The sequence below is a fragment of the Candida dubliniensis genome, chromosome 2 (genome assembly GCF_000026945.1).
Source record: "Candida dubliniensis CD36 chromosome 2, complete sequence".
Taxonomy (NCBI): domain Eukaryota; kingdom Fungi; phylum Ascomycota; class Pichiomycetes; order Serinales; family Debaryomycetaceae; genus Candida; species Candida dubliniensis.
In genome coordinates this window covers 906,133-927,269 of record NC_012861.1, presented here as the reverse complement: position 1 = coordinate 927,269, position 21,137 = coordinate 906,133, and the positions used below count along the sequence as shown (strand labels likewise).

General features: G+C 29.2%; 11 protein-coding genes across 11 annotated transcripts; 4 read left to right on the top strand and 7 right to left on the bottom strand. All coding sequences in view use genetic code 12, as the record gives it.

The window, feature by feature from the left end:
* Window positions 1-295: 295 nt before the first annotated feature.
* On the top strand, window positions 296-2,464 carry CD36_19000 (ATP-dependent RNA helicase, mitochondrial precursor, putative; the record flags this gene model as incomplete). The annotated part of the gene is made up of 1 exon (XM_002418335.1): window positions 296-2,464. One exon carries the CDS (start codon window positions 296-298, stop codon window positions 2,462-2,464), a length of 2,169 nt encoding a protein of 722 aa, XP_002418380.1.
* Window positions 2,465-2,901: 437 nt separating this feature from the next.
* Window positions 2,902-3,468, top strand: CD36_18990 (gluconate kinase, putative; the record flags this gene model as incomplete). Its single annotated transcript, XM_002418334.1, has 1 exon — window positions 2,902-3,468. The coding sequence occupies one exon, from the start codon at window positions 2,902-2,904 to the stop codon at window positions 3,466-3,468; it is 567 nt and encodes a 188-aa protein (XP_002418379.1).
* A 948-nt stretch (window positions 3,469-4,416) lies between these two features.
* On the top strand, window positions 4,417-5,427 carry CD36_18980 (dehydrogenase, putative; the record flags this gene model as incomplete). The annotated part of the gene is made up of 1 exon (XM_002418333.1): window positions 4,417-5,427. The coding sequence occupies one exon, from the start codon at window positions 4,417-4,419 to the stop codon at window positions 5,425-5,427; it is 1,011 nt and encodes a 336-aa protein (XP_002418378.1).
* Window positions 5,428-5,605: 178 nt separating this feature from the next.
* On the bottom strand, window positions 5,606-7,468 carry CD36_18970 (conserved hypothetical protein; the record flags this gene model as incomplete). The annotated part of the gene is made up of 1 exon (XM_002418332.1): window positions 5,606-7,468. The coding sequence occupies one exon, from the start codon at window positions 7,466-7,468 to the stop codon at window positions 5,606-5,608; it is 1,863 nt and encodes a 620-aa protein (XP_002418377.1).
* A 292-nt stretch (window positions 7,469-7,760) lies between these two features.
* On the bottom strand, window positions 7,761-8,969 carry CD36_18960 (acetoacetyl-coa thiolase, putative; the record flags this gene model as incomplete). The annotated part of the gene is made up of 1 exon (XM_002418331.1): window positions 7,761-8,969. One exon carries the CDS (start codon window positions 8,967-8,969, stop codon window positions 7,761-7,763), a length of 1,209 nt encoding a protein of 402 aa, XP_002418376.1.
* Window positions 8,970-9,733: 764 nt separating this feature from the next.
* CD36_18950 (membrane protein, putative) lies at window positions 9,734-10,471 on the top strand (the record flags this gene model as incomplete). The annotated part of the gene is made up of 1 exon (XM_002418330.1): window positions 9,734-10,471. The coding sequence occupies one exon, from the start codon at window positions 9,734-9,736 to the stop codon at window positions 10,469-10,471; it is 738 nt and encodes a 245-aa protein (XP_002418375.1).
* A 288-nt stretch (window positions 10,472-10,759) lies between these two features.
* Window positions 10,760-11,989, bottom strand: CD36_18940 (glycogen synthase kinase, putative; the record flags this gene model as incomplete). The annotated part of the gene is made up of 1 exon (XM_002418329.1): window positions 10,760-11,989. One exon carries the CDS (start codon window positions 11,987-11,989, stop codon window positions 10,760-10,762), a length of 1,230 nt encoding a protein of 409 aa, XP_002418374.1.
* A 686-nt stretch (window positions 11,990-12,675) lies between these two features.
* CD36_18930 (conserved hypothetical protein) lies at window positions 12,676-13,601 on the bottom strand (the record flags this gene model as incomplete). Its single annotated transcript, XM_002418328.1, has 2 exons — window positions 12,676-12,698; window positions 12,770-13,601. The coding sequence occupies 2 exons, from the start codon at window positions 13,599-13,601 to the stop codon at window positions 12,676-12,678; spliced, it is 855 nt and encodes a 284-aa protein (XP_002418373.1).
* Window positions 13,602-15,193: 1,592 nt separating this feature from the next.
* On the bottom strand, window positions 15,194-16,228 carry CD36_18920 (CDK-activating kinase, putative; the record flags this gene model as incomplete). The annotated part of the gene is made up of 1 exon (XM_002418327.1): window positions 15,194-16,228. One exon carries the CDS (start codon window positions 16,226-16,228, stop codon window positions 15,194-15,196), a length of 1,035 nt encoding a protein of 344 aa, XP_002418372.1.
* A 161-nt stretch (window positions 16,229-16,389) lies between these two features.
* CD36_18910 (meiotic mRNA stability protein kinase, putative) lies at window positions 16,390-18,258 on the bottom strand (the record flags this gene model as incomplete). Its single annotated transcript, XM_002418326.1, has 1 exon — window positions 16,390-18,258. The coding sequence occupies one exon, from the start codon at window positions 18,256-18,258 to the stop codon at window positions 16,390-16,392; it is 1,869 nt and encodes a 622-aa protein (XP_002418371.1).
* A 296-nt stretch (window positions 18,259-18,554) lies between these two features.
* On the bottom strand, window positions 18,555-20,591 carry CD36_18900 (vacuolar protein sorting protein, putative; the record flags this gene model as incomplete). The annotated part of the gene is made up of 1 exon (XM_002418325.1): window positions 18,555-20,591. The coding sequence occupies one exon, from the start codon at window positions 20,589-20,591 to the stop codon at window positions 18,555-18,557; it is 2,037 nt and encodes a 678-aa protein (XP_002418370.1).
* Between the last annotated feature and the right edge of the window lie 546 nt (window positions 20,592-21,137).

The window sequence follows — 21,137 nt, the reverse complement described above, 5'->3', positions numbered from 1 at the left end:
CCAACCAACCAACCAACCAACAAACTACTTCTAATGTTGTTGTTGTTGTTGTTGTGATATGTTTATATTACATGTATACTCATGATTGTTAGCTGATCGTAGTTAAGTCGGAATAAGCCTGGTACTGTATATTAGCCTGCACTTTGCAAAACAAGCCAAAAAAAAAAAAAAAAAACTTGTCTCTCTTTCTCTCTTTATACAAATTACTCTCGATGAGGAAGAAATTGATAGATCATTATCAATTATTTACAACCTCCACATTGAAGTTTTCTTCTTTTTTTTTAAAAAAAAAATAATGTTGTTGTTGTTGCTGTGTCAAAAGCCAACGTATAGACTACTAAGATATAGTATTAAGAAATATCTGACAAGTCTATATAGTCTACGTGGTTCAACGAGAGTTAATTTACTTCATCGAACTTATGCAACTTCCATAGCAGAAGAGAATATTAATCATGGTGATCTGTCACCTATTTTGAACAATAATAATAAAGTACAACTTGAAAATATTAAATATATTAATACTTTGATACATCCAATACTTTTAGATTTGAACAATAAACTAATTCAAGGTAAATTTGATTCACCTTATTCCATTCTCAATAATCAACCATTAGATGTAAAGACTGCAATTTTCAAATCATTTGAACAACAACTTACCAAAGCATTATTTTCAAAATCCATTCCTGAAAATAAAATAACTTTGGTAGATTATTTAAATCCTACTCTTGACAATATTCCCCTGTTATTACAATTAATTTCCACTAATACTTATCCCAATAATTTTCTTGAATTCAATAACTTATCTTCGAATAATGAATTAATAATGCAATTATTCACTCAATTACTACATAAAATATTTCTTCAATATAGAATAGAAAATGCATCATTTGAAAAGGCTAAAGTTGATTTTTCTAATCCAGCTGAATGGTTCCCTGAGGCAAGAAAAATGAAACGGAAAATAATTATGCATGTTGGACCAACAAATAGTGGTAAAACATATAATTCATTAATCAAATTATCTAAAAGTAAAACTGGTTATTATGCTGGTCCTTTAAGATTACTTGCTCGTGAAATTTATGAAAAATTCAATTCTCAAGGTATTGGATGTAATTTGATAACTGGAGAAGAAGTTGTTCCTTCAATTGATAAATATGGGAAAGTTAGTGGTATAGCATCAGGAACAATTGAAATGATTCCATTACATAAAAAAATGGATCTTTGTGTTATAGATGAAATTCAAATGATTTCTGATCCATTAAGAGGATCAGTATGGACTAATGCTGTTTTAGGAGTTTTAGCTCATGAGATTCATCTTTGTGGAGAAGAAAGTGCCGTACCATTTATTCAAAAAATGGTTAAAATCACTGGTGATGAATTAGAAATTAAAAAATTTGATCGATTAGGGAAATTAACAGTAGAAAAACTGAGTATTAATCTTTTGCAATTGAAAAAAGGTGATTGTTTAGTGGTATTTTCTAAAAAAAAAATATTGAAATATAAATGTGATATAGAACGAAATACAAGATTAAAAGTTGGAGTAATATATGGAGCATTACCACCAGAAATTAGATCTCAAGAGGCATCTAAATTTAATAATGGTGAATATGATGTTTTGGTGGCATCAGATGCTATAGGTATGGGATTAAATTTGAAAATAAATCGTATTGTTTTCAGTGGAGTCAATAAATTCAATGGTTCTACTCTACAAAAATTATCTGTTCTGCAAGTTAAACAAATTGCTGGTCGAGCAGGAAGATTTAGTGCTCAACATGGACTGAAAGAAGGATTTGTTACTGCATTACATCGATCAAGTTTGGTTTATATTAATCAATGTTTGAAAACACCGGTTTCGGAAATATTAAAAGCTAGTATATGGCCCACAAATGGTATTTGGAGACAATATATGGCAAATAATCCTAAAAAGAATTCATTATCATCAGTGTATGAAAATTTTTTAACCAATGTATTAAAATTTCAAAATGATAATTTTTTCATTTCTGAATTAGATCAAAAAGTTCAACTTTTGAATTTAGTTTCGAAAGACCGGTTCTTATCAACCATGATAATTGATGATCAATTAACTATAAGTGAAACTCCAATTAGTTTCAGAACTTCAAATAATCCTAAATTGCTCCAAAATACGGTAATCCAGTTTTATAAGACAATTGTTAAACGTGATTGTAAGTCAATATTGGATTTTGGATTTTTAGATTTAGAATTATTATCACAAACATCATTTGTTGATACTAATGTGATGGTACCTTTACAAAAAGTTGAAAAACTTGAAGATATGCATAAATTAGTATTATTATTTCTTTGGTTAAGTCAAAGATTCCCAACTTTATTTATTGATAAAGATAGTGCCATGGAAGTAAAAGCTTTAGTTGAAAAAAGAATTAATCAAGAATTAGTTAATGTGGAAAGAGCAAATAGTTTTTATCTGGATCGATTAAAAGGGTATTAATATAGAAGATAAATTAATTTGTAAATAGAAATGCATTAGTAAATATTATAATAGACCGTATATATAAATATATAAATATTGATACACAAGATTTATAATTGGCTGTTACCCCCCCCCCCCCCCCCACACACACACATAGACACCCACTTTTATCAATTTGTTGTTGTTGGAGGAAAGATTAAATAAATCCCCCAAAAAAATTTTTTCTCCAGTCTCCCCCACATCAAGTCCGATTTAAAAATCTCCATCCAAAAACTCAAAACTCAAAACTCAAAACCACAAAAAAAGTATAATAATCTGAAAAATTTCCTTCTTCCATCACCAAACAATCAACTGGAAAAACTTTTTGAAGTTTTTTTTTTTGCATTATTCTTTATAGCATTCTTTTCTTTTCTTTTTTTTTTTTTTTTTTTTTTCTTTCCCCCTTTGCCCGACGAATGACAACAACCACAACAGTGATAGTAGTAGGGGGGCCAGCCGGTACCGGTAAAACCACTCAAGGTGAATTGATATCCAAATATTATCAATGTCCATTTATAGAAGGTGATGCATTACATCCTCAAGAAAATATCGATAAAATGTCTCAAGGAATCCCATTAACTGATGAAGATAGATGGGGATGGTTAAAACAATTAAGTCAAGTATCAAGTATAAAAGCTAAAGATCTGAAAAATATCACCAATATTTCTGTTGTTTCATGTTCAATTTTAAAAAAAAAATATCGAGATTTCATTAAAAAAAATTCTGTTGATTCATTGATTAATTTCAGATTTGTATTTTTATATACTACATTTGAAGAATTAATGAATAGAGTTGAAAATAGGAAAGGTCATTATATGAAATCAGATATGGTGAAATCACAATATGATATTATGGAAATTCCTAAAGATGAAGAATTGTTGCAAAATGGTGGTGATGCAATTACTGTTGATACAAGTGGTAAATCACCTGAAGAAATTTTTAAAGAAATTATTGGTACTGATAATATCTTATTAAAGAATTGAAAAAAAAAAAAAAAAAGAATTGCATATAAAGGATTATATATGTTTGTTAAGTATGTTAAAGCATTAGAAATCCATTGATTTTTGCATTCATTGTCGCACATAGACAAGACAATATAAAAGATGGCAAGCCTGTAAGAGTAGAATGGTAAGATTTAATTAAATTGACGTTGTTAGTAATATGTTACATAATTGGAAATATCACGATAATAATCTGGTAGTGGTAAGCATTGAAAGGAGGAGGGGGGGACTGAGAAAAAGGGTGTTTTATTATTATTATTAACTTCTGGTGATCCCCTCCTCTCCAACCCCCCTGAAATCAAATTTAATCTCTTCCCCCTCACCTCCCTTGTATGTGTGGGGGTAAATCTGAAGCAGTAATGAGAATGGAGTAGAAGGATAATTACAATATAATTGGCTCTCATTAATACTACCACGACGACGACGACGACGACGTAGATTGGTGTATGTGCGCGAGCTTAATCGGCTGGCATTAATAGACAATACAATACAATACAATGTTGTGTGTGTGTGTGTGTTTTTTTTGCTTTCACCACTAACTAAGTAATTAATTAATTAATTAATTAATAGTAATCCTAAAAGCAAACACAATTTTTTAGGCCAGCAAAATTTCTTTTGTTTGTAAATTTTTTTTTTTTAATCAAATTGATTGACTAGAAGTGTGCCTGTGTGTGTGTGTGTGTGTGTAATATTTTTTTTTTTTTGTCTCTAATAATCTTATAATCTTGTTTTATCTATCAACTCCTCTGCCAAAAAACCCTATACATCATTACTATTAGTATTACTATTACTATTACTATATACCCATAGAGTTTGGAACTTTAGTTAATTTATTCCATTTGCTTTTATTTTTATTTTTATTTTCCGTTTTTGCTTTTTTTTTGTTTTCGTTTTCGTTTGACTTTCCTTTTTCATTGTATTGTTTCATATATGTCTTCTTTTGAACTAGACTCATTACCCTATCTCAATCCTAATGTCGATAGAAGAATTGCATTTATCACTGGTGGAAGTAGTGGATTGGGATTTTATACTGTTTTACAACTATATTTACATGGATATACTGTTTATATTGCTGGTAGAAGCAAATCACGATGTCTTAAATCAATTAAAGAATTGAAAAATAAAGCTATTGATATTAGACTGACATATACTTCATTACAATTAAATGAAAGATTTTTAGGTGATTTACGATTTTTAGAAATAGATTTGAGTAATTTAACTCTGGTTATAACTGCTGTTGAAAATTTCAAAAAATTAGAAGATCATTTACATATTTTAATTAATAATGCTGGAGCAATGGCATTACCTTATACTTTAACTATTGATAAATTTGAAATTCAATTACAAACAAATTTTATTTCACCATTAGTACTAACAACTAAATTATTACCAATATTACAAAAAACTACTGATAAATTTCCTAAATTACCAACACCAAGAATCATTTATTTAAGTTCATTTGGTCATCAATTTGCTTTACAATATTTTAATTTAAATAATGGATTGAATTATTATCCAAATTTCATATTCACTTGGATTAGATATGGTATGGCAAAAGTTGCAGGAATTCATTTTATGAAAATGCTTGCATTAAGAAATCCTAAAGTATTATTTTTAACCGTACATCCAGGTCTTGTTATGAATACAAATTTATTTTCTTATTGGACTCGATTACCTATAGTTGGAATAATATTTTGGTTTGTATTTTATTTATTTGGATATTTTTTTGGAGTTACTAGTGAACAAGGAGCTAATGTTGTTATTAAATGTGCTTTAAATGAAAATTTAACGGTAGAAATTGATAATGGTAAATATTTTGGTCCAAATGGTAAAGAATCTCAACCATCTAATATTGCTACAAATATGGATTATGCAGCAAGAACTTGGATTTGGACAATAAAAGAATTGAATCAAAGAGGAATTGAAATACCCAATCCTTGATCCATCCATCCATCCATCCATCCATCAATAATAAAGATCTACGAAAAAAAAAAAAAAAAAAGAAAAACTACTACCATTTATAACTTTTCTGCATTTATTTTTTTTTTTTTTTTTTTTTTGGGGGGGAGGTGGGGGATTGAAAGAAATATTATACCATTGAATAATTGTATTTACTTATTTATATGTATGTATGTTTTTTTTTCTTCTTCTTAATGATATCTTCAAGATTTGATGACTTTTGTATTTCATTAGTTTGTAGATTTTGAAAATTATTTGACAATCTTTCAATGATTTCTGGATCAGGATCATGAATTTCACTTATTTTAGGAGATTCTTGATAAATCTCTTCAATATATCCATCACTATCTCCTTCATCACTTTCATCATCATCATCATCATCATCATCATCATTATCAATATCTTCCCAATCTTCATCATTCTCATCGTCATCATGTTCATGATCATCACCAATAATTTCACCTTGTTTACGTAATTTCTTTTTAAATCTAAGATACTCTTCAAAAGCCATATCACCTTGATATATTCCTTCATTATTATCATCACTTTTATAATCACTATCATCATTATAATCTTTATTTAAATCTAAAATTACATTAGTTTCCATAAATTCTGGGAAATCATCAAATTCAGTATTAATAAATTCTTGTTTAAAATTATTAACCAGAGTTATTATCAGTTGTTTAAATTGATTATATTTGGATTTCAATTGAATTTTATCTAACCATATATTAGTTATTTCATAATATTTATTTCTAAATTCAATTAATTCATCATCATCATCAGAAAAATCCAGATAATCAGGATCATTGTCGTCATTGTCGTTGTCGTCGTCTTCTTCTTCTTCTTCTTCTTCTATTATATTTTGAATTCTTTTATCTAACAAAATTTGATATAATTGATTAGCTAATTCTTCTTCATTTTCAATACTTGTTTCATTATTATTATTCAAATTTTCAATCACTTGATAAACATCCTTATTTTCTTCAACTATATGTGATAATAATCCTCGATTTATTAATTCTTGTTGTAAATCTAATCTTGAAATTTGAGAAATTGATGATGGAATTAAAGGTAGAGGTGGTAGTGGTAATTTTGAATTTGAATTTGAATTTGAATTTGATGATCTATAATATTTGGATAATCCTTGAGCAAGTATATCACGTATTTGAATATCATTATTATTATTATTATTATTATTATTATTATTATTATTATTATTATTATTATGACAAAGTGATAATAATGTTAGTAAATTTATATCATTTATAGGAACAATCACATTACAACATTTTAATTGTTCAATATTTGATAATTTTTTCAATTCCAGTATTTGTTCTAATTCTAAAAGTGCTTTTCCTATCATTGTTGGATCATTAATAATCAATTTCCCTATATCAATTGGTATATTTATAATTTCCAAATCATGAATATTAGTTAAATATTCATTAAATTCAATTTTTTTTTGCCAAAATTGACTTAATTGTTGATTTATAATATAATCTAAATTATTCAATTGGTTTATGGCAATAAATAAATTAATAAATCGATCATCATGTAAATTTAATACAATAATATTAAAATCATGAATCCAAGTTCGATTAATTGAAGTTATAATATCTTGTAAATCATTAGGTAAAAAATCATGACAATAAAATAATATTGGTTCAATAATTGATGAATCAAATAAATGAATATAACAATCTTGATGATATTTACTGAATTGAAATAATATAGAAATTAATAATAATGATTCAAAAGTATATTCATGATAATTTAATTCTCCATATATATAATTAATTAAAATATTTTTGATTCTAGTTGATTGTTGAGTAATATTTGGTCGATCAATTGTCCAAGGATAAGATTTTAACCAAGGTTGGAAAAATCCAATTAAATTATCATAACATGATGATGGATCTTTTGAAACTATTATAAATGTTATTGTCGTGTCTATAAATCTATTTTCAATTTCAAAATCATTTAAATAATCTTCTGTCCATAAATAATCAACAGATGACATTTCTAATTTAAATACTTTATCCCACAATTCACTTATTATAGTGTTTGGTTGATGGGGGGGGGGGGGGAGGTGGTTATTTACTTTTATTAAAAAGAAGAAAAGAATTTTATTCCATAATTTATATTACACATTACAAAGCCCTTTTCTAAAGTAGAAAAAAAAAATAAAAAAAATAAAAAGAAAAAGAAAAAGAAAGTTTTGATTTTCTATTTAAAACTGCGTTATGCCTGTGTATATACCTTTGATGTGATGTGTGTGTTTTTATCAACTTTGGTAGAAATTGTCTTCCTCTTTACAATTTAAAGTCACTATCAACTTTTTCAATAACAATAGATGAGGCACCACCACCACCATTACAAACACCAGCACAACCAATTTTACCACCTTCTTGAATCAATACTGATAATAAAGTAACAACAATTCTTGCTCCAGAACAACCAAGAGGATGACCCAAGGCAACAGCACCACCATAAGCATTCAATTTCTCTAATGGAATTTGACATATTTCAGCATTAGCTAAACCAACAACTGAAAAGGCTTCATTCAATTCAAAAAAATCAACTTTATCAAGAGTCAAACCAGCATGTTTGATAGCTTTTGGAACAGCCAAAGCTGGAGCAATGGTGAAATCAATTGGGTTTCTAGCAGCTTCACCCCAACCATTAATTTTGGCTAAAGGTTTCAACCCTAATTCTTTTAATTTAGCTTCAGACACTAAAATCAATGCTGCAGCACCATCATTAATTTTAGAAGCATTTGGTCCAGTAACAGTACCATTTTCTTTTTGGAAAACAGCTCTAGCTGATTTAAGTTTGGCTTCATTGAATTTTTCAATTTCTTCATCTTTTTCAACAACAACATCTGGTTTGCCTCTAAAACCTTTAATAGTGACTGGAGCAATTTCTTGTTTAAATTTACCTTGTTTTAATGCATCACCAGCCTTTTGATATGATTTAATAGCAAATTCATCTTGTTGTTCTCTTGTGAAACCATGATCACTAGCACATTTTTCAGCAGCAACACCCATTAATTTTTGTTCATAAACATCCAATAACCCATCTTTTTGAATACCATCAACTAAAGTGGAATCACCATATCTAGCACCACCTCTTGCCGTTGGTAAATAATATGGGGTGTTGGTCATGGATTCAGCACCACCAACAACAACAATATCACTGGTGCCACAAATAATGTTTTGAGCACCAATTATAATAGCTTTCAAACCAGAAGCACAAACTTTGTTAATAGTACTGGCAACAATTTTATCAGTTAAACCGGCTTTCAAGGCAACTTGTCTAGCTGGAGCTTGACCAACATTGGCTTGTAAAACCCCACCAAAAACAATTTCATCGACATCTTCTGGTTTAATTTGAGGAACTTTGTTCAATGCAGCTTTGACAGCATGAGCACCTAAATCTGAATAAGATAATGATGACAAAGAACCTTGAAATGAACCAATTGGGGTTCTAGCAGTGGAAACAATATAAACTGGTGGGACCATGATGATTTTTTGAAGAATAATTAGCTAAAAAAAAAAAAAAAGTTGTTGCAAGAATTTAAAGAAAAGTAAAAAAAAAAAGTTGACAACCACAAGATGAAAAAAAAAAAGAACAATTCTTGTTGATTTAATTAGGAACGATAAATTTATATAAGAACCAGAACGAGAAAAAAAAAATTTCTTAGTTTTGGGTGGTGGAGTAATAATGTAATTGTTTCTTCTATACGACGAGGACGACGAGGGACCAACAAAAAGGCTAACACCTGCAGTTTTATAATTATAGTTCCTTATAATTGATGGATGAACAATAACAGTTACTCAGATAACAAGATATATTACTCTAATTTAACCAAAAAAAAAAAAAAACAACTGCTATGTCACAGTGGTACTATTAATTCTGTTAATACACTAACTCCTATCAACTAATCTCACAGATTTTCCTGTTTTCCTCGGCACCTGTTGCAAGGTGGGGAGGGGGATTCACTTTTTCATTGTCTGCAGAATTAGATGTTAACCCTATATTTTTCATTTGAATACCTCTACAATATTCTTTAGAAGCAGAAATTACTTACATGATATACTTATTCTTGTATTAGTTTAGAGGTTAGTTTCAATTTGGTTCTGTCTTTCGTATCCGAATTTCCTTTTTTTAAAAAATCGCGTAGTAAATTCAAATTAATAAAAAAAAAATATTCCCAGCAATCAATCAATCAATCAGTCAATCAATCACTCAATCAATTCAATTTGTTTCTTTTCAACAAAATAAGATGTTTAGAAGAGTCATAGTAACATCACCAAGAATATTTAAAGCATCTCAACCGTATTTAAGTAATATCAAAACATGTTCACCTATCCTTCTAAATCGTTCATTTTGTCAAAGCTCATCAACTTTGAAATTATTTTCCAAAACCACTTCATCAACTACCATCAAGACCAAGCCTGACACTGTTGCTACTACTACTACATCACCAACTATAGATCCAACAGAAAAAGATTTCCAAAATCATCCAATTTTAAAACGAGTGCCCAAATTTCTTCGATCTTATACTAAACAATTCATTAATGCACCATTTTCTCATTTAATTTCATTTCTAGTACTTCATGAAATAACTGCAATAATTCCTTTATTTTCTTTATGGTATTTTTTCCATAATCATCCTAATTATATCCCAATGGAAATTCCATCTTGGGCTATTGATCAAGGTGCTAAAATAATTGATTATGGTTTATCAAAAATCACTAATTGGGAAATCAATTCTAAAGATAAAATGCTGATTATTATTGAAGGAGCTTATGCATTTAGTATTGTTAAATTTTTATTACCATTAAGAATTATAATTAGTTTATCATTAATGCCATGGTTTGCTCGATGGTTTATTGTTCCTATAGTGAATATTTTCCCTAATTTCACAAAATTATTAAATTATAAAAAAATTAAACAACAACAAGAAAAGACAAGATTTGATAATGCTAAAATTAAACATATAGATAAACCTAGATTGTAATGGAGAAATTGATTAACAACAAGAAGAAAAAAAAAAAGTGTGTATAATGTTATATATGTATATAGATATATATATATATATATATGAACCAATAAAAGGAACAGGTGCATCAGAAGAAGAGATGGAGGATGAGGAGGGATCCAGAGAGAGAGAGAGAGAGAGATAGTTAATAGACAAAATAATATACAACAAAAATACATAAAAGGTTTATAATAACATAAATAAAAGCGTCGTCGTCATCATCATCAATAAGTGTGGAACCAACAAATATAAAAAAAAAAAAAAACTCTATTCAAGGGTAACTTTTAATTCATCGGCAGACATTGGTGAGAATTCATCCAAACTATTTATATGCTGATTTAATCTTAAATGCGAATATGCCCAATTTGGAACCAATTGTTTGTTTAAGCGGGGGGCAACTGATAATTCACGATCATCGAAATCAAATAATTCTGGTAAATCTCTTAAATCAGGTTGAGCATTATACAATTGGTAATTAGCAGCATTACCAAACCCACTAGAATTATTACTATGAAATTGTTGCAGAAATATTTTTCTATAATTTGGTAATTTAGTATTTTCATTCCTCAATTCATCAAAATATGGATCAATTAATCCTTCAATACATGAAATTCTATCAATTGGTGAATATTGTAATACTTTGATTAAAAACTGTATGCAATCTGGACTCATTTTCTTAAAAATTTTTTGTAATGGTATTGGTTTTATTTGTGGGAAACGATGTTCCATATAATTTGGATTCATATTTTTAATTTGTTCTCTTGATGGAGTACCCAATATTTTGATGATTTCAACCAATTGATCTATACCTGATTCACCAGGAAATAATGGTTGTCCCAAAATTAGTTCAGCCATCACACAACCAGCTGACCACACATCAATTTTAGTGGTATAATTAGTAGCACCAAAAATTAATTCTGGGGCACGATAATATCTAGAACAAATATAAGACACATTGGGCTCACTTGGATTCAAAATCTTAGCCGACCCAAAATCACATAATTTCAACTCCCCCGTATCCGGGTTGATGAGTAAATTCTGTGGTTTAATATCTCTATGACAAATGCCTTGTGAATGAATATAATTTAATGCTCTAAACATTTGGTAGGTGTATAATTTAACTTCTAATGGAGGCATATTTAATCTTTTGGAAACATAATAATGACTAGCCTTGTAAAGGGTTTCTGGTACAAATTCCAAAATCAAATTCAAATAAAGTTCATTTTTTTCATTGTTAGTGTAGAAATAGTATTTCAAATCAGCAATGTTTCTATGATGGACCAATTTCATAATTTGTAATTCACGATTTTTAAACCGTTTGTCCTGTAACACACGCTTCACAGCTCCTATTTCATTAGAAGGTTGAAGTTGTATTTGAAACACAACTCCAAATGACCCATGTCCAACCATCTGTGATTTAGTGTATTGGATTGTTTCTGATGCACCAGAGTGGCCATTGGTCACATTTTCAGTTACAAGTTCTATTTTAGCAGACATATTTTGTTAGTAAAAAAAATTGGATCAATTTTCTTTCTTTCTTTTTAGGTTGACTCGACTTGATTCGACTTGACTCGATTTGATTTGATTTTCAAAAATTCACAACTTCAAACTAAACTAAATTATAACAACGGGGAGTTTGGACGATTGCTAGATTCTTGTCAAAACCAAATATGAAGGAAAAATTATATAAAAAAAAAGTGAAGAAAACAATACAACTAGAAGCAACAATTATAAATAATATGAAGAAGAAGAAGAAAAAAAAAAAGGCAAAGGAATGAATATAGAAAGTAAATCAATACAACCAACGACAACGACAAAAAAAAAAAAGAAGGACTAGCAAACAAAGTAAAGAAGGAAAAAAAAAAAAAAATTCGTTGATTATGTCGAATCCTCTCTCACTTTTTTTTTTCCTCTCTTTCTCTCACTCTAATTCCACTCACTGACTCAGTTTTCCACTTGTTAATTTTACTGTCTCCCCACACATAAACAAATTAAATGGAGGGAGGACAAAAAAAAAAACTAAAAAAAAAAAAGTTCGTGACCTGATGGAAAGCAAAGAATTCGTGTTAAAGTGACTAAAAATGTTGCTTCTTCTTTCTTTTGTGCACACCCCTCACTATTTCTCTTTGTTTTGTTTCTCCCCCCCCCCCCTCGCTCCCTCTTTTTTTCCTCAGATTTCAAATTTAGTTTGTTGCAAACACCTCCACTATAATCAAGTCAACCAATTAATAAACAGAAAATAATAATAATAATAATAATAATAATAATAATACATACCTAATTGTTCACTTGAACTTCTAAGAGTTCTAAATTTCAATTTGTTCTTAATGTTGGATCGGAAACTAGTAAAAGTTGATTTGGTTTGATCATAAGAATTAGCTCGTGCCATTTTACTCTGATGTTCTTCCTTATGGTTGTAAGCTACTGAATGGTTAACAGTTGTTGCCAAAGTAGTTGATTGCAACGACTTAATTGTTGATTCCATGTCACTTTCAACTTCTGTTTTTTCATCGTCAGTCATATCACTATTGCTTATATCAAATAAATTCTTGTAATTATTGTAGCTACTGTAGCTGTTGGGTTGTGGGTAATTATTGTTGTTGTTGTTGTTGTTATTTGTGGGTTGCGGATAACTATCATTTTTTGGATCTATTTGACTGTTCATGCTTAGTCCTTGTTTCATATAATGACCACAATAAGATTGTTTAAGAGAATCTGATTTTTGAAGACGATGCTCTGCTCGTATGTCTGCTCGTTGTTGATGTTGTTCTTTTTTCATTTCTGCCTTTTGTTGATGTAGTTCTTTTTTCAATTCTTTTCTTTCTAAATGCAGTTGTCGTTTTGCTTCCTTGAGTTGACTTTTCTGGTCATGTTTCATCTGTGAACTCTCTCGTCTTTGTTCTCTTTTCAATTTCTTCAAATCCAGTCGTTTCTTTGCATGTTTATTGGCTTCTTTGTAAATGGGTTTGTCGATTATAAGGTCTTTAAGTTCCCCACCCAGAATCTGAGGGTTTTCAATATAACTTGGATAATATACATTGATGCCTAGCTTTTGAATAAAGTCATAATCAGCAGTTCTGATAAATTTTTGATCTGTGTTGGCGGACATGGCTAATATCTATTGTTATGGTGTATGTTTTTGAAAGATAATCAAGTAAAAAATGATTTGACCTGTTTCTGTTGTCTCTTTCACACACACTCTCTCTTTCTCACTTTCTTTCTTAGTTGAGAAATTGTGTATATATATTATTTCTATAAACAAAATATTCGTTAATTAAAATTTTAGTTAAATTTTCTTCTTCTTCTTCTTCTTCTTCTTCCTCCTCCTCCACGTCCCCACAGGTCTTTGTGCAGGTGGATTTTCAGATGCATTCTTCACACAAAATTATTATACTAAAAGAAACACATCCACCTACAAAACAAAACCCAAAAAAAAAAAAAGAAATAATGACTAAAACAGATCACTACAAAAGAAATTACCACCACTACCACCATTTTTTTGATCTTTGTAGATATATACATATGCCCACCACTAGTGGATCCATTTCTTTCAACTATTGCTTTTTTCTTTTTCGTTTAACTTACCAGAGATAAAAAAGCATTAACAATCTTTTTTTTTTTTTTTTTTTCGCACGGCTTCCTCCAATTTCAACACAATAGAGTTTTGTTTATTCGTGATTTTCCTTTTGAAATTCCAATTGTTTTCCCTCTATCTCTACTCATTCTTTTTCTCTTTCTAATCCCTTATTAAAGAGACTTGTTTGATATTATTTAAGTTAGATCAAACAATTAGAGTTGAAATCTCTCTACAAGTATTTTCTGTGTTGGATCCAAAATAAAGGGATTAAATAATCTGTGTGTCTGTGTGTGTATTGTTTCTTTTTTCCCCTCACAACAAAGTCATCATCACCACTTACTGATCCAATATTCAATGATGTCAAAATCACGTGACTGTATCTCAATCTTTCCAGTGTTGCACCAATATAATGAATTATTTTTTTTTTTTTGAAGATGTTGCAATTAATTAATTAATTAATTAATTGATGCATAGATATGTAGTCACTAATTAAGTCCTTTTTTTTGTCGAAAGGGATGATGGTGATGATGTTTATTGGGTAATGTGATGATTTGATATTATTTACGAGTTTCATGTATAATGGGCGCAAAAAAAAAAAAATGAACCACACACAATGAGACCAAATAAAATAACCAAGAACGGTCCAATAAAACTGTTTGGAGGAGGTGGTCACTATGGTAACATTGTATTGGTTAAGTGTTTAAACATTCTTAGACTGTGTAATCTAATTTTATGTGATTATGTTAAGAATATTGTTATCTTTCACTTTTCTTTTGCTGTTGTTAAGGAGTACTTTTGGAGTTGACCCATTTTTTAACGGTTTATTTTTTTTTTTGGGGGTAATATTTCAACCAATTTATACTTAAAATTATAAAAAAGAAATCAACACATATTAGATAATATTTTTTTTCCAACAGTAAATTGAAATTCATAATACTTATAATATTCAAACCCTTCTTTACGATTTTAATGAATTGTTTGAGTTTCTCTTCCCACTTTATCAGTTAACTATAGAGATACGAAAAAAAACAATTCTCTTGAGAAAGTGTTGTTTTATTAACAATTATTCTAATTCTAATGCCAAGCAAGGAAGCAAGCAAATACACAAAGCTACGTGACTAAGATCAATCTAATATTAATTGAAAGATTTCTTTTGAAGTAATTCTTTGACTTCTATCATATTTAATCATTTTAGTAAAAATTTCTTTCATTAATTCATCATTACATCGAGGTAAAATAATATCCCATTGTTTTCTTGAATAATTTTGTAAATTAAATTTTTTAAAATGTAAATTTTCATGATTATATTCATCACAAAATAATTCATTATTACAATCAATTAAATTTGGTGTACCAAAATTTTGGAAAATTTGATTTAATAAATATAAATCACTAATATGAGAATCATTAATCATTATTTCTTTATCATTTTTAATTAAAATACTTTGGAAATCTTTAGAATATAAAATTGTCAAAATTATACTTAATGACCAAATATCAATTTCATATTCATAATTAGTTATACCAAGAATCAATTCTGGAGCTTTATAAATACCTGTAGATACATCAATATATTTCTCCATAATTGGCTCATCTTTAGGTGGTGATTTTAAATCATAACAAATACCAAAATCTCCAATAATTGGTTGAGTTATATCATCCAGAATGAAAAAAATATTACTGGGTTTTATATCACGATGGATTATTTGTTGTGAATGAATAAATTCAAGTCCTGAACTCATTGATTTTAACCATAATTTAATATCAGTTTCTTCAATTCTATTGGAAAGAATGTATTTGTTAACAACACCATTAGTATCAGTATCAGTTTCATAAATGAATCGAGTTGTTCGTTTACAATATTTTGATGATTCCATCAATTGAGTTAAATTATAACGATATAACTTTGTGACTAATATAATATCATCATAAACTTTGAGATCATTAATATATTCAATTATGTTTGGGTGTGAGTGTGATTTCAAGTTTTTGAGTATGAGAATTTCTCGATGTATTGAATGTGGTGGGAGACTGAAATCTTCATCAACTATTTTAAGACATACTGGTGATTTATTTGACTTATCAATTGCTTTATATATATCAGAAATAGCACTATTATAAATTAATTCTTTATCTGTATAATAATCGGACAACTTCATCAAGATGATGATTTTGGTACTTTTGCGCTTTGAGTTTTGTACAGTTGATTTTTTTTTTTTTTTTCTTTTTGCTACAAGTCTGAATAGAATAGTATGCACCACCAACTAAATCGTTTAATACACACTATACACAAATAAAATGACATCTATTTCTTTCTAATCTACCCACGTTTCTTTCTAGCCCCACCAGGTAAATCATCAATACCACTCCTCTTATATGTATTATTTGCACCATGCAGTTGTAGTTGTTGCAGATGTATTTGTTGTTGCATTTGATGAACTTGTTGGATTTGAACATTTTGCTGTTGTTGTTGTTGTTGTTGTTGTTGTTGTTGTTGTTGCGGCAATTGTTGTGAATGGTGATGATGCTGATGCTGATGGCCACTATTATTAGTACTATTGTTATTAATATTTGCAGCAGTGGTCATTATATCATTGTCATCAGTATAAATCTTTCTGTTGGGATATTTATAATTTAAACCTTCAAAAGCATTCTCATTGACTTTAGGTAATTCCAAAAAATAAGGATGTAGTAATGCTTGATCTGCAGTTAATCTTAATTCAGGATCATACTTCAATAATCCTGACAATAATTCAAGACATTTTTCTGAATTTTGATTATTACCACCATTGATCAATTTAAACCAATTAGATAAATTATTAGGATAACTTTGATTAAAATGTTGAGTAAAAGACAAATATTCAGGATATTTATTCAAATTTGTCCAAATATCAGTTGTTGGAATCCCCAAAATTTCTATAATTTTTTGTAATTGATTTTTTTGAAATGGTACTGATTTCTTATTATTTAAATCAATTTTGGCTTCTTCACCTTTAAATATCGGTCGTAAAGATAACAATTCTGCTAATATACATCCAACAGCCCATAAATCAACTGCTGGAGTATAATGTCTTGTACCCAATAATAATTCTGGAGCTCGATACCATATAGTCACAACAACTTTATCTCCAGTATATAAACTTTGTAAAGGACTTTTAAATTTTCTTGCTAATCCTAAATCTCCAATTTTAACAACTCCTTGAGATGATACCATTATATTAGCTGGTTTTAAATCTCGATGAAGAATCCAATTTTTATGTAAAAATGTAACTCCATTCAAAATTTGCCAAATTAATGATTTAATTGTTGGACAAGGAATTGGTTTAAATTCTGGATGCAGTTGATAATGAATAATTTGTAATAAATCATGTTCACAAAATTCAAAAACCATATAAATCGATTTATTTTCTAATATAATATCTACCAATTTAGTGATATTCTTATTATTTAATTCCCGACATAATGACATTTCTCTAATAGCCGATTGAGAAATCCCGGTATAATGTAAAACTTCATCTTGATGAATACTATTGTTGCCCTTGGATAAATGATTGGCTCCATTGTTGTTATTATTTATATGATGATGATTATCACTTTTGAATTTTTTGATGGCAAAAAATTGTGGAAGAGGAAGCGTATTATTAATAATAGTAGTGGTGGCAGTAGTAGTATTGGTGGTATTGACACCAATATTGGAATTATTATCATGATGAAGTTCATTCATTGATTCTGAAAGAATATCTTTGTTATTATTAAAACCATCACCACCACTTTCATCATCAGGTTTATTTAGTTTATTACTCTTCAATTTCGCCTTATAGACTTTCCCATAAGTTCCAGCAGCAATATATCCCATAATTTGATAGGTCGATAGGACCGACTCTCGTGTTAAATCTTTCCGATGTTTAAATGGACCCAAAGTCAAAATTGAATTCAGTGCCATTAATGCTGGTTGAGGGATTGAAGTCCTGGTACCAACAGTTCCTGGTAATTGATGATGTGGGATATGAGGATTTGATTTCATATGTAAGGATTGTTGCAGTTGTTGTAAAGGCTGTTGTTGCTGTTGCTGCTGCTGTTGCTGATGCAGTTGTTGATGATGTTGTGGTTGATTCGCCGATACTGTTTGTGATGGTTGAGATATCCCAACATTATTAAGTTTTCTAAATGAAGCTGAACTATAACTCATATTTGCATTGGGGGGGGGGGGGTATCTATGTATAATTTTCTTACTTGGTGATCAGAATTGAATTTAAGTAAAGAGAGAAAAATAACGCTGAGAATATCCTAATAAGTTTTGGAACGAGAGAACCAACTAAAACTGCGAATAAACTACCACCTCTAACAAACCAAAAAAAAAAAAAAAAAAAAAAGGAAAGTGATGAAATATCAAAACAAAGAAGAAAAAGACATCACCCAAGCAAACTATTATATAATATATGCTAAACGTCTTATTATTACATACTACATATGTTCAACTATTCTTTAAAATTGTAATCCAACTAAATCATTAAAAGATTGTGTTTGACTTTCAGGTACACTAGTAGTTACTGTACTCTCCAATTCATCCTTGTCCTCTTCATTACCAACACCAAAAAAATTATAATCAGGATCTATATTCACCAAATTATCCATATTTTGTTCAACGTACTCATTCCTCAAGGTTAATGTAATCTCTTGTTGTTCTTTGATCAACAATTCTCTCATTTCTTGTATCTCTTTTGAATCATCCCATTCTCCATCCGAAAAGGGAAACTTATTTACATAATAAAATGTTCCTGAAATATGATGATCTATCACCACCAGTCCAGTCTCAACACATTTTTCTAATTCCTCAATAGTTATATTATATGACCAATTGAATTTATTGGATATTTCCGATACGGTTTTCCCATAATTGACCGCGTTATATAATTCATTATTGATATTTTCATAGTCACCAGAAGTTATTTCTCGTCGTAAAGTCATTAATTTATATTCATATTCTTGATCTTTCAAATATTGTACAATATGTTGACCATATATATTTGCATCAACTTTAGGTCGAATTACATAAATGTCTGATTTCATATATTGCTTAACCACAACTGGTAAATTCAATTCGTCAAATAATTCAATGGCACATTTAAAATCATCACAATTTACTAATGCACTTCCAAATCCTTGATTCCTGATAAGAAATCGATTATACTCAGCAAATAAATCTTGAGATGATATCATTGATGTTTTTTGAGTCAATTTGAAATTTATTAAAAATTCACTAATGTGTCTACTCAATTCTTGATGATATAATGGTGATGATTTTTTGATACTCAATGCTGGAATTACCACACCCGATTTTGTTGTTGTTGTTGTTGTTGTTGATGATAGTGGTTGTTTGATTAATTTATTGAATGAAGTTGATAATTTGATCAAATCTTGATATTTAAACATCAATTGTTCCAAATCGTCCAAAGATGTGGTTAATATTATCTCATTCTGTTTTCTTTGTAACTCACCAAGTCTTTCTAATGCATGAATACCACCTCCACCACCCCCACCAGCAGCAGCAGTAGTAGAATTCTTATTAACTGAGGTTGAATTATCAACCAATTTAACTGCATCTTTGTTTATGCCTCCCTTTTGCTCTAAAATTTGCCATTTCATATCATCCAAAACTTTACAAACTTCTTGATAAAATTTGGATTCTCCTCCTTTGCGGAAACTCAATTTAATATATGGTTGATTATTGGTATATAGCTCTTCTCCAGTTTCCAATTTCAAGTTTAAAGGATTACTATTTATAGACACATTACTTAAACTTTGTGTGGCCTTAAGTAGCTTAGTATTACTATCATTTGAGGGCTTTAATTCTGTTCCACATATTTCACAATACCTTAAAGCAGGGTGGTTGATAAAGGTACATTTGGGACATTGATTGTTATTGTTTGGAGAAACAGATTCTGGTTCTGGTGTCATTGAAGCAGGTGAATCTTCTTTAACTGAAACATTGTTTTGTGCAGACTCTAATATTTGCAGAAGATATGACTTGCTGGGCCGTATACCACATGATGTGCACTTGGGTAGTTCATTTTCGTTAATTTTGTAATCACTAGCTAAATGATTGTTAAATGAACATATTTTACAAACCCAATCGATTGTAATATTTTTGGAATTAGTACCATTTTCATTGCCACCAATATTTGTAGTTCCCCCATTTTCAGTTTTAATGTATAAAGTGACTTTTGGTGATCTTCTGAAATACCCAGCAACTAGTTCTGCATTCTTGAACAATTTAAGTTCAACAGCAATACTTTTAGAACTATCACTATTATCAAAATAAATCAATCTCTTATTAGTCAAATAAATTCTTCCGTTTTGACGATTAACAATCTTTTGTCGGCCTTGATATAATCCAACATTATCTCTAATATAAATATTATATTCATTATCTTGTAAAATTGGTCTATTACTTCGATTTATAAGTATTGGATTCCATATATGTAGCCATGATGTTGTCATAATAATTGAGGTTTTTGGCATATATGAAGATAGATTGGATCTGACTCGTTCTCACTCACCTATCTTTTTTTGTTGTTTCTCTCTCTCTCCAATTTTACAACCCTTACAAAACCTTTTATTTTTTGTAGTGTTGCCTCTTTTAATTTGATTTCTCGTCGTCTCGTCGATGTTGTTTTCGTCGTCGTCGTCGTTTTTGTCGACTCGTTGTGACAGTTTTTTCTCTTTAATTTTTTTTATCGGTCGACCAAATTTTTTCACAATTTCAAGACCTCAATTTCTCCTCCTTCACCCTTTTCTTTCTTTATTTTTTTCATTCCAAAGGTTTTGTTTCTTTCTTCCAAACACATACAAAATCATTATACTTTAATCATTTTCCATAAAGTCTACATTCACATCTAATCTAAACGAAACCTATTTCGCCGAATACTGGAAAACTATTCGTTTGATATTTTTAGTCACAATACTACCACCTCGATTCTATTTCTTCTTCTTCTTCTATACCCTCTCCAGAAAAAATCAAAAAAAAAAAAATTTGTGATCTACAATTCAATTTACAAAGTTTTTACA